This window comes from Dermacentor silvarum, chromosome 2 (assembly GCF_013339745.2).
Source record: "Dermacentor silvarum isolate Dsil-2018 chromosome 2, BIME_Dsil_1.4, whole genome shotgun sequence".
In the NCBI taxonomy this organism is placed as follows: domain Eukaryota; kingdom Metazoa; phylum Arthropoda; class Arachnida; order Ixodida; family Ixodidae; genus Dermacentor; species Dermacentor silvarum.
The window spans coordinates 244531436-244543642 of record NC_051155.1 but is presented as its reverse complement, the minus strand read 5'-3'; the positions used below and the strand labels follow the sequence as shown (position 1 = coordinate 244543642).

Genomic DNA, 12207 nt, shown 5'->3' with positions numbered 1-12207 from the left:
GAGTCTGGCGTCAAACTGAGGGTCGCTCTTTCCAGCCTACGCCACCGGTGCGTCTCGTAACGGGTGGCTGGCCTCCGCTACCGGGGCGTCACACGGTGGCTTAGCGGGCCCACGCCGTCGTCCGAGCAGACTTGACGAGAGTTGCTTCGTTAGTTATGAGCACGAGGTCCAGAGGTATGGCACACGGAACAGGGGGTTTATTTACATAGGATAGGCAAACTTATTTACACAACAAGGGGATCATCATCGTACTGGCCGCGGTACGGAGCGCAGTACATCATAGTATAACTGCGCTACTACCCATGAGCAGACTGCATCGTTCTGGGAGAGCACTATCTACATGTCAGAGCACAAGGGACAGCACTCAGCTACATGTCAGAGCAGAGGGGAGAGCACTCAGCTACATGTCAGAACAGAGGGTAGAGCACTTCAGATGAGCCGCAAACGTCCGCTTAAATGCCTCCTGTCCTCCCTAGAATCCCTAGGCCAGGGAAACCTGCGGGCGCACCTTCCTCCAACCGGAGCGTCCAAAGTGGCCGAAGGCTCCGCCTTGAGGCTGAGGGGACGCATAAACATTCCGACGCCTTTGTTCCCCGAACACACTTAGAAAAGTAGCCTCGGGCGCACACGGCTCACTGTCACAGAGAACGGAGGGGACGCTGGTAGACGGGAGGTGTCACGTTTGACCCAATCTCCTGAGATGCTTCGTCTGTGGAACAGCTATGGTGGTGTTGTGCCTGGCGGTCCTTCGAGACAAAGAATGCCTCACCGACAGACGTCAGCTGTTGAGTGCTGTTCACGCTTCATCGTTTCTCGAGGCCGCGGAGCGTCACCGTCACCCGGGACTAATGGAGGAGCAATTAGACCCCAGGCTGCAATAAGAAATCGGCCTCATGCGTCGCTAAAACGGCAACGTCGCTCTTGGTGTGTTTCCGTGAAGCACATGCACCCGCTCGGACTACGACGGGGCTCGGCGGTAGCTTCCGCGAAGGCCAGTCTCCTGATTGTCAAGCTGACCGTCACGGAGAGGTCACTGATTTTTCCAAGGTGCCAACGTCAAGCAGTTTCGTGGGAACAGCTTCAACGTTTGGTTCCCAAGGTGCCACCCGTTGCCCGGTATGCGGGGGCAATCGCGCAACATTGCAGGCGGAGCCCGGCGGAACGGTGCCATATGATGGGCGGGATTTTGTGAACGGTCGACGACTGTGAATGACCGAGAAGAGCCATAGTGAAATCCCTCGACGAGTGAAAGAACTGATAAAAAGTGCAGCTTGAGTGTTGTGTGGACGCTCGGAGATGTAAGCGCTAGGACATGTGAAGACGTTAGCATGTAGACGGCTCCAAGAATCATGGAGCCCTTCGTGGAAAATATGTACATTGTATATAAAACCCTTTTCTGATTTCTGTGGACTTCTCCTTCTCCCGGCACTTGGCACGGCACCATCCATGGAACCTTCGTGTCCGCTCGGACTTCGGACTTCGCAACAGCGGCTAGCAGCGGCCATAACGAAACGGCGTAGAACGCACTTTCCCAAGAGTTTCTTGGTCCCAGTGGCATCCAGCAACCACGTATTCGTCGAAACGTGTCTCGCCATGGTGTCGCCGCTGGTCTTTCCCGTGGGAAGTATTTTGATCTCCTCGAGGTGATTCGTCGCAGGAAAGCAGGGTGAGAGTTGAGGGCGGCTGCCCCCGCTGGCCGTTCGTAACAACGCAAAATACGCATGACTGAAATGGGCAAATTCATAGCATTCGATTAACCGCTTCACGAAAGCTTCGCTTCACATAGATGCCAAGATTTACGTTGGATATATATATATATATATATATATATATATATATATATATATATATATATATATATATCTTTAGCTATTGCAATCGCTATGTACAGTGCTCGTTTGCAATGAAACGGCGCATTGACATCTCTGGCGCGAAGTTCCTTATAAATATGTTTGACTAAAACTCATGATTCACTTTATGGATCAACGTACACGTTTGCGTGAGTTTAAGATTTGATATACCCGCTTCGGTATATTGGGAGCTGGGCTGCTTTTTTGACGTAAGCGTACTTAATCCCTCGCTCCAGGAATTCGAGAAGGTAGCGTCTGCTGACCTTTGAGCGTGACATGTATGCCACGCCTGGCTATATGACATGCGGTATATTCTTACATTCTTGACGATGCGATGCGAACGGGTCCCGATAACGCTATCGCTTTCTACTCTTAAAGGCGAAGCTTAAGCGCCCTCCAATTTTTTTTTTTTTTTTTTTGCAAGTGTCATATAAAGACGACGTTCTGTACGTCGGCTCCGCTTGCTGGTTTTCAACACAATTTAATGCATGTATTAACCTTTAATTAGGCGAAATTTATGACCATTTGGGATTTATGATTTATGACCAATTTGTGATTTATTTGTGCGAAGCAGCATTGAAATACTGCTCTGGATAAACTTTGCTCGTTACGCCGGTTGATCACTGCTCAGATTTGAAGTCGAGCGTCACAGACAATAAATCTTTATGGGTAACAAAAGTGTATTTGGCATTGCATTTCTAAAGGCGGATCATTACTATCACTCCATGACGTTACTTACATTTTAATTGATTGGGTATAATATTAACGTATAGCTCATATTAAACTTCTGTCTCTCTCCTATCTTCAGATGAAAAGAAAAAAAAAAAGCTTTCCTTTAACCTTGCCTCATCGACTGTTGCCATTGCGGTGAATCATTTTGTTAAGGGTGGCAGCGTGTCATATATTACTGAGTAAACAGAACTAATCAATTCGAACATTGCTCTTCAAAAGAACTCGATACTTGCCATGGTACGCTCAAACAAAGGGAAGTTGATGAATGCATTTCCTAGAATCTGGAATAGCTTATCAGTTACATAAAACTGCTTTATTCCTAGGTTTTTTAAGAAATCGCTCCGGTCACGGGTAAAACTTGATTCTATATGTGTGTTTTGTGCCTCACCATTTTCAGTTCAGCGTATTGGTGATCGTACTATTTTTTTTCTCTGCATTACGTATTTTCTCTTACCTGTGCAAAATATCAGTTACAAGCTCTAACATACATGAACTTCGATATGAGCTCTCTGGGCAGTAGTACACTTATTGACCTCATACAGTGGACCTATACGAATTCATGCATTGTATCCGCATGTAGTAAGTGATCACAATGAAAAATAATGATCAAATCGATCGCGGGATCGAATCCCGGCTGCGGCGGCCGCATTTCGATGGAGGCGAAATGCAAAAACGCCCGGTGTGCTTGCGTTGTAGTGCACGTTAAAGAACCCCAGGTGGTCAAAATTAATCCGGAGCCCTCCACTACGGCGTGCCTCATAATCAGAACTGGTTTTGGCGCGTAAAATCCCAGAATGAAGAAAGAAGATCCAAATCGAGGCGATGCCAAAAGTGGGGAATGGTAGGAGGGAGGAAGAGGCTGTCCTTGTACCCGCGCGTCTCGAGGCCGTCGTTTCTTTCTTTCTTTCTTTCCTTCTTTCTTTCTTTCTTTCTTTCTTTCTTCGCGTCAGAAGCGCAATGATACTACAGGCGCACACACACACGTGCCTCCGCGCGCGCAGGTGCACGTTTGCACGGCCAACAGCTGTTGTCGAGTCTCGCTCCGCCCGGAATTCATCGGTTTGTTTTATACGCCAGCCTCACTTCGCTGTCTCTACGCGGTCTCTCCCTCGCCACCCTCCCTCCTCCGTTTTCTTTTCTAATTTTTCTGCCACACTTCAGTGCAATGACACGGTCGTGAGAAGCGCTCGGTACGCGTCGCCTTGAGAAACTGCAGCCAATTGACGTCGCACGTGTATAGCGTATACTTCTCGTTGCGCCACGAGGAGCGAACAGCGGCGCCGCGTGCTTGCTGTGACTCATGCGTTCAGACGCGCGTGTGCGTGCAGTCGTTGCTGCAAACAATGTGCAGCGCTGTGTGGCATCCGCCTCTGTTTAGAGTACACGCGCTTGCAGGAGTTCGCGGCACATGGAATTTGCGAAAGCGAGCAAGCATGAAAGCAAGGAAAGGCAGTAGCCTCAATGCCTTGACGAGTAGACTACGTAAAGGTCGCGCGTGCGAGTGCAGTGTGTGCTCCAGGCTGGATTCTTCTTGACTACGCTTGGGCTACAAGGAAGTTGAGCTTTCTTGTATTGTTTCTCTTATCGGTGCACAAATCACTGCGGTGTTGCTAGTTGGCTACATGTGCGCCCTAGTGCTGAGCTTGAGGTCATCGTTATAGAACAATGTGGCTAGTATTAAGAGAGGGTTTAAGAGACTGACGGGACAAACGCCCTGAGACTTGTACATATATTGTCTCTGTCTTAACGCGCCGCTATTCCTAGTCTAGAGGTACGACCAGCTTGCCCGACTTGATGTTGTAATGGATTGGACCGGTGCGGTTCCTGTCCTTATTACTAGCTCCTATTACCTGCCAGATGCTGCTCAGCACAGGATCGTGGGTTTTAATGTGTCTTCGGCACTGCAGGGACTGACATGAAAGCGGATTGCAAAACGTTCTTGAGCTGAGATATGGGTGTACGTTAAGGAAAACGAGGTGCTAAAAAGTAAACATCAGTCGCGCGCAGTCCGCAGCTCATCCACAGCGATAGCTGCCGCTTTAATAGCCCTTTCGTCCATCGTCTTGCATTGACTTAAACGTGTTTTGCTTGCCTCTACGCATGGGAATGGCCAGGAGCATTTGTCTGGTGTAGGGCAGACGTGGGTAATGTTCATGTTAACACGTCTGCCCTACACCAGACAAATGTTCCTGCCCGTTCCCATGCGTCGTACGAGGAGCAAAATGAGCGCGCCGACAGTGACTTTGACATAGCGACGACTAACAATAACTCCCTTTCGGGCATAGCCAAATTTTTAGGGGCGCTTCAATTTGGGCATTTGGTGGGACATACTGAAAATTTAACCAGCGCAAAAAACGAGCGGGAAAGAACACATATACACAGGCCCAGGTGTAGGGAAGACGTTGGTCAGCACTGGACCTGTGCATATGTGTTCTTGCTCGCTCGTTTGTTTGCACTGGTTAAATTTCCAACTTTGAGCCGTGTTTGCGGCTGGAGTCGAAATTGGGGCATGCAGCACAACCTTGCCCGAAGCTCTTCGATGCTTCCCTGAGACATAAAGCTCAGTGTTCCTTCATTGTTAATAGGAATCACGAAACATTCCTGATTTCCACCAGGATTGCCTGATTTACATGTTGGCGAGCATTGCTCTTTCCTCTTGCGCAGCTGCACACTGTAGCCACTGCTCGGTTGCCGGAAGGAAGGGGTTGAACCGTGACTTTGAATGTCGAAGTTCTAATTTTATATTTCCCTTTTTTTGCCAAAATGCGTGTATATGTTATAAGTGAAATAAAAAGAAGGAAAATGACAAAAATAAAAGTATTATAAAAGTATTGGAGTCGAGCATAGCAGCTCTTTCGTTCTAGTTCAATGACTTGCAACTTCGTGACAGACGACACGAATTGAAATGATATACGGTGGCGGAACCGGAAGCTTGATAGCACCGGAACCTCTTTTGGGATGCATAAATGACAGTGGTGTCGAACAAAATGATCGATGGGCGCCGTTGCGAAGTAGCGCAGTGTCGGGGCATAAAGAGATACTAACCCGGCTTCCGTGTAAGCTGGAATGGACGTGCGGGATATCTGATAGGGTCTGGAATCGCAAAACCTTTCACTGTGGTGAGTTTTCGCCTGACGACGTCCCAACGAGGGCAGGCTCTTCACCAGAATTCCACAGTCGTTTGACTTTTCGACGCCTGCCATGGCGCGCTTTGTAGGGAAAGCTTTCGCTGCAGAATTGCGTGTCTCCACTGGCATTGCTCATGGCAAAGCATGACATCACCAGTGACTTACAGTATTATTTTATTCTAAACTTGGCATGGCCATTCACTCGGCGCTGTGCACACCTCATCAGCCGTGAGACCAGCCTTGATTGCGACCGCTGCCGCGTGTACCGGAGACGCTAACGCACATATTTTGCGTCTGCCCGACATTCACACAGGAGCGACGGACTTTTGCCTCTTATCTAACAAACATCGACGCGAGGCCATTCTCGGAGGGCTTTATTTGTGGTGATTGACCTCACCCGAGATATACTAAAATGACCGCATGACCAAAAATGACCAACCCACAAAATTTTTACACGACACAGGACTAGCCTCGTGGGTTTAAATATGCTGCTTGGTTTACGTTATTGCATCATCGTACCAATATTATTGTCATCATCATCCTTCATGCCTCCTTGGATTCCCCCTTCCGTTTCCCTTGCGCTCTGTAGCAGGTTAGAGCGCACCAGCTCGGGGATAGAAGCGGCTAGGCAAACATAACATTTCCTGGTCGCCTATCGCAACGGAATTACCAGGGTTGGCTCGTTAACGTGCAAGCACACTAAGAAGGTGTCGGAAATTATAAATGGGGAGAGGAACCAAAGCGCTCGTTTTTTTTTCTTCTTTTTCTGCTCAGCGCCAAGGGTGATTCAACAGGCTGCGTACGATATACCGTGAAAAAAAAAAAAAAATATGGCTGGAGCTAAAACAGAGAAATTGCGTGCGAACCGACGTGGAGTAATGTCAGCTTTAGCTTTTTCGTCCCAGCGCTAACCGGTCCTTAACTGTACAATAAGCATAAAACAGGAACGTGGCATCCTAGGGATGAATGTGTAATTTCACAAGCCTACGACATGGCATCCGCGCGTAGCCATTTCATAAACGTGGGGCAGGCTCAAAACATAGGCGTCGGCGGAAATGCGGCGACGCGTTCCCATTTATTTCTATCTTATCGCGTGTTATCAATCTCTGCCGACATGCAGGGAGGGCACCGTAAGTCCCATGGTCCTGCTTGGTACTCAGAGCCGGGGTTTTTGACAATGTAGTTTGCGTTGGTCAAGTTGTTCAAAAGGCCTCTTCGTTCCACTGGTGGATCCAGAGGGAAAGTCCTGCCACCCCCTCCACGTCCTTTTCTTCGTGGCTCTCCTGGATCCTACCCTGCTTTTGTACCCTGGTGACCAATTGCGTTAAAGCTCGATGGACGTTTCATGTATGAAATGTTCCCGGTTCAGTAAATAGTCGCAGAACGGTGAACGAAGGCTTTTACGGAGGTGTGCGCAACGTCGGAGTCTGAACCCGAGGCCATAACAAAGTTTAAGAGAAACAGTAATGGTGAGTAGAAACATGAAGGATGCGGGTCTTGTCCTTGCGGTAACTGCAGAAGCACTGCTTTTAGTGAAAGAGTTATTACCTTTTCTCTTCTGAGGCACCTGCTCATACCCAGCTTTTCGCGTATGATTGCTAAAGGGTCCGAACTGAGAACCGAGTTGCGGAAATCGGGATATTGCAGTACAGTGACTTTTCTTTCGGGCGTTTATCACGCGCGTTTGGCATGTAACTGTGGAAAAATGATTCCTCAATCGCGATCATGTGAAGTACTCTTCTCTGATCAAACAAAGTGCACAATTGCGAGATAGCAGCTTCGTTGCAAAGCATGTCACAATGTCGTTCAGAGTGTCCCTCTAAAAGATTATCGATCCGTAGACACGAAGGGCAGCTCGTAATGTTATAAACGATATCCGGAAGACTAGATCGTGTGTGTATAAATGTCGGTGTGGAAAGCATTGTAGGACGCGTGGAAATATCATTGTGCCGAATTTGTAAAATTCGTTCGCTGCGACCAGGGGAAGTAATCGGGAGAATTCGATATTCGTGAGTGAGGTAGTGGCCAAATACTGCGCCAGACACCAAGACAAGCCAATAGCGCCAGCCATCAAGACAGTAGACAAGCTCTCCCGCGAAAAAAAAAGGACCTATAGGTAAAACGACAGAACATGAAAATTTCCCTACGCCAGGTCAACTCAAATGGCCTGAACTGTCAAAACTGATCAGAAAGACTAGAATAAATGTAATTTCAAATTATAACGTTGGAGAGGTTCAGGAAGCAGTGAAGAATGGAGGAAGCATAAAATAGGCAGTAAGGAAACTTCGCACTTGCAATGCCAAAATGTGCGCAGTCAAAGATAAAAAAAGCAATGCCATGAGCAGTGTTTATTATATAAGTGCAGCATAGGATTTTTGTACTTGTACAGTATTCAGATCATGCAGCCACGTAATCACGATTGGCGTAATTGCAAACCAAGAAATGGAAGTTTCGTGCGCAACTATAGATGAGTGAGGTTATAGAAGGACTTGGCAAGGTATAGGTACAGGGGGAAACGAGGCAGGGGAAGATAAATGAAAATTGATATGATAAAAAATGGCAGTGATTAAAGAAAATGTATTGCTACTGTTTACGCAATGCCTCATGATATCAAGTGTACGTGAGTCTTGGAAGAATGGCAAAATGCTAATCCATAAAAGCGGAGACATAAGATTTGAGAAATTATATGCCTATTAGATTGCTACCGTTATTGTGCAGAATATTCGCTAAGATAATATTGAATTAAATCAAGGCAACACTTCAGTCAACCTAGAGAGAAGATTGTCTTTAAAAAGGGTTATTCAACAACAGATCATATCCATGCCATCAATCAAATGAGAACCCTACAGAATATAACTAACCTCTCCTTATGACCTTCATAGATTACGAAAAGGCGTCTGACTTCGAAGAGATAAACAGCGGTCGTGGAGGTGTTGCATAGTCAAGGGTACAGAAAACACAAGCCAAAATCTCACGAACTATCTGCAGAGATTTTACTTCTACTACAAGTCTTTGCAAAAAGAAGAAAAATACCGATCGTGAAGTCAGACAAGGAGACACAATATCTCCAGTTTACTGAATGCTTAGAATTATTCAAGCTATTAGACTGGGAATGGTTACGTGTGAAGATATATGGGGAACATGTCAGCTGCCTGCAGTACACAGATGACATTTCCTGAGCAAGGTTCGAGATGACCCACAGTAAATGATTGAAGATCCCCAACCGGCAAAGTCTTAGACTGCGAGTATTGATATGCAGAATACTAAAGTAATCTTCAATAGCCCGGCTGGAGAAGAAAATTCGTTACTAGTCAGCCTCCAGAAGCAGTAGACAACACTTATCTAGGCCAAGTGGTCACAGGTGACTTGGATAATGATAAGTACATTTGCAGATGAACAAATGTGAGTTGGAGCGCCAATAACAGAGCCTTTCAAGTCCATGATAGGGAGCTAGCCGATATCCTTGAACAGGAAAGTGCGCAGTCATTGCATTCTACGATTGCTAACCTTTTGAGCTGAAACTTGGAAGATAACACAGAGGCTTGAGGAGGAGGTCAGCACCGCGTAGCGAGTGATGCAACGAATTTACAGACAGTAGAATGGAGGCATGGATCATAAACAAACGGTTGTAGGTGACGTTCTAGTTGAGATTACGAGGAAGAATCGTAGTTGGGCAGGCTAGATAACCGAAGGTACGTTAGAGTAACAGAGTGGTAGCAATGAAATCAAAACGCGATTGACAACAGCACAGGGCTTAGCTGGTGTGATGACACATGGAAATTGGCAGAAATCTTTCTAGCAGTTATCACGTAGACTCTGTCTCGTTTTCACTGTGTCGTTACACTCTCTTCCCCTTTCTCCTCAACAGGCATCTGTCAACAAAAGACGCGAACGCATCCGGCACCCCGACGGGAACTTCTCAGACAGTTCGAACAGCTTCGCCAGGCAGGTGAGTGCGGTGATCTTTTTCATTTTACTAGACTTCTTTTTGTCTTTTCCTACTAATGTCTGTCTGCGGACATACGCGCGTCTGGATGATGCATGTCACTTACCTAAACACTAAACTCTCGTTGCTTTGTTCTAGCGAGCTTTTTGCGTACCTTGCCTCAGTTTTCGCCTCGTTACTTTTATTCGTTTTTTGCTGTCACGATTCATATCGTGGCCGCATTCAAGCACCGACGTTCTGCCATGATGCATTTATTTTTCGACTGCTGCCTCTATACACAACTGTATTGCTCAGTCATTTCATTTCTTTAACGTTGTCTCCGTTGATTTCCTTTTTTATTATTTAGCTTCGTTGCATCTTGCTATCTTACTATTTCTTGCTTGACGCCAACACCTCTGATGCATATGTATAGGACAGCAATCATTGTGCTTGTAGTGCAGGCCCATCCAAATAGACGACGAAGTCTGTACGAACTGCTTAAACGTTTTCTGTCTCCGCACTTCTAACTTTTTCTATCATTAGCGAAGTCCTCCGATATGTTTCAACCAGCCGATTCACTCGTAATTCCGTAATTACGTTGTACACGAGCTGCTCAAGCGGTTGATACCATTGCTCACACCATTATTTACACGTTCCTTATTTTCGGTCTCGCGTACCGCGTGTTGACCGAGTTTGGGTAAACGGCTCCTCCTTGGCGCGCATCCTATACGCCGTTTTTTTTTTTTTTTTATTTCGAAAGTTCGCCCAACGGCATCAACTATTAAACATAGTTCTTGAGGCGTTTTTGTTTCTTTCGTCTACGGGAACGGGACGTTGGGCCTGACAAAATGTCCAAACCCTGCTCAGTAGTCGCGCGTAATCGCTTGGCCATGCGAAGAAACAAGATGGACAGGCCTGCTCCGCGGTACAGGTAGGGGCTGTGAGCCTCTGCGTTGTGCAAAGCACCGCGCAAGGACAGATAGTCCGTGTAATGCCCGAGTTTAGAGACTTTGATTTGGTTGGCTTACCAAGTGCATATGTGTATAGCGACCATTCTTGTTCACTTGGCGACACCAGCGCTATCCCGATGTTTTGTTACCGTCGTTCTACGGACTTTGGTTGCGTTCGCGGGCAGCTTATGCGGAGTCCCGAACGGCGTTTCTCCATCCGCGCGTACGCGCGCGCCATCGTAATCGCTGGAGCGAAGCGCACGCGCTGCATCTCGTCCTTCGGCGCGTATAACGGCTGGCCGCCACCGCCGCCCTGTCGGTGGTCTCCCAGACTCCCGGCGGGCTGGCAGCTGTAAACAAGCGGCCGGCAGCGGCGGCTCTGTCTCTCCCAAAGTGGGCACGCCAACGGTCGTGGGGGTAATTTTATTGGCATCCCACGTTGGGACTTTGCCTGGCTGAGGGGACTCGTTGCTCTGGCAACGCTCACAGACGGCAAAAGGGGGAAGAGTGGTGCTGCTGCTGCTGCTGCTGCCGCCGCCGCCATCGTATCGCGAGTACAGGGCATCATCGCGTCGTCGTCATCTGCTGTACGTGTGGGCGTTGTGTCCCGTGTGTTCCGTGTGGCAGGGTCGGATAGCCTGGGTCCCCGAGTGGCCTGCCCGATTTATACGTGCGTGTCAGGTCGCAAAACTATATAGCTAGTCTCATAGCTATAGATATGACAGCATAATCTGTCTAGAATGAAGCATTTTATTTGTTTGTTTGCTTGCTTGTTTATTTATTTACGACGCCTTACTGACCCACTTATGAGCGTTGGATATAGATGGTGTTACATATCAAAAACGAGCATTGTGCAGGAAATGTGCGCATGTGGAAGTAGAGAGGGCGAGAAATATGTCGCGTAAGATACACAGGAAGTAGTGGAATATCATTACACAGTGCTAGGGATACAGGGTGTGCAGATTATCATAAAAATTTGGAGGACGCTTAAGCTTCGCCTTTAATAGTGGAACGCGATAGCATTCAAAGATCCCTGAATGCTTGTCAGGCTTCCCGGCAACTGCAGCTTTTTTTTTTTTTTTCCACCTTCGTCTCTGCCGTTTGACGCTGCCGCCGAGGAGGCGAGCGCCATCTGGATGTTGTTTATGCAAGTGACCTACCCGGACGCGCCGCTGTATGTATGGTAGAAATGCTGGAAAGGGGGTTTGTGTTTGGGTTTCCTCGTAACAGCATTATGTTTTCTCGTATATTCAAATTACAATCCGACGCTGTCATGCCTGTAGGTTGCGGTTAAGTCGTACTTTACGATTTTTCTGACGTATATTTTACTTTGAGAAATCGAATTAGTTCGCCTCTGCGCCGTGCGGAGGGCTTGCGTGGTCGGGGTGGTTCGGGATGATTTTCTCCGCTACGGACACTGGCGTTTACGCCGACACCGCCTCCGGATTTTCTGGGACACGGGAACGCTTTCGCGTTAAAAAGTTCTGTTTGTTGGGTAGTGGGGGCTACTACCGTATCTGCAAGACTGTTGTGCGACGCCACGACGCATGTCGATGTTAAATGACACCCCAGTTATGGTTTTCGTTCTCGGTTTTCTTTATCAGACATTTAGAGATCACGTC

At 47.5% G+C, this 12207-nt stretch overlaps 1 protein-coding gene across 2 annotated transcripts in view; it reads left to right on the top strand.

Annotated features, from left to right (window-relative positions):
• The window catches only part of LOC119443017 (voltage-dependent L-type calcium channel subunit beta-1-like), a 121459-nt gene that overhangs the window by 14638 nt on the left and 94614 nt on the right, over positions 1-12207 (top strand). For both annotated transcript variants that reach the window (XM_037708128.2, XM_037708131.2), the window contains one exon: positions 9579-9659. In XM_037708128.2, the coding sequence (XP_037564056.1) occupies positions 9579-9659 (81 nt within the window). Of the gene's footprint in view, positions 1-9578; positions 9660-12207 lie in introns of those variants that run through there.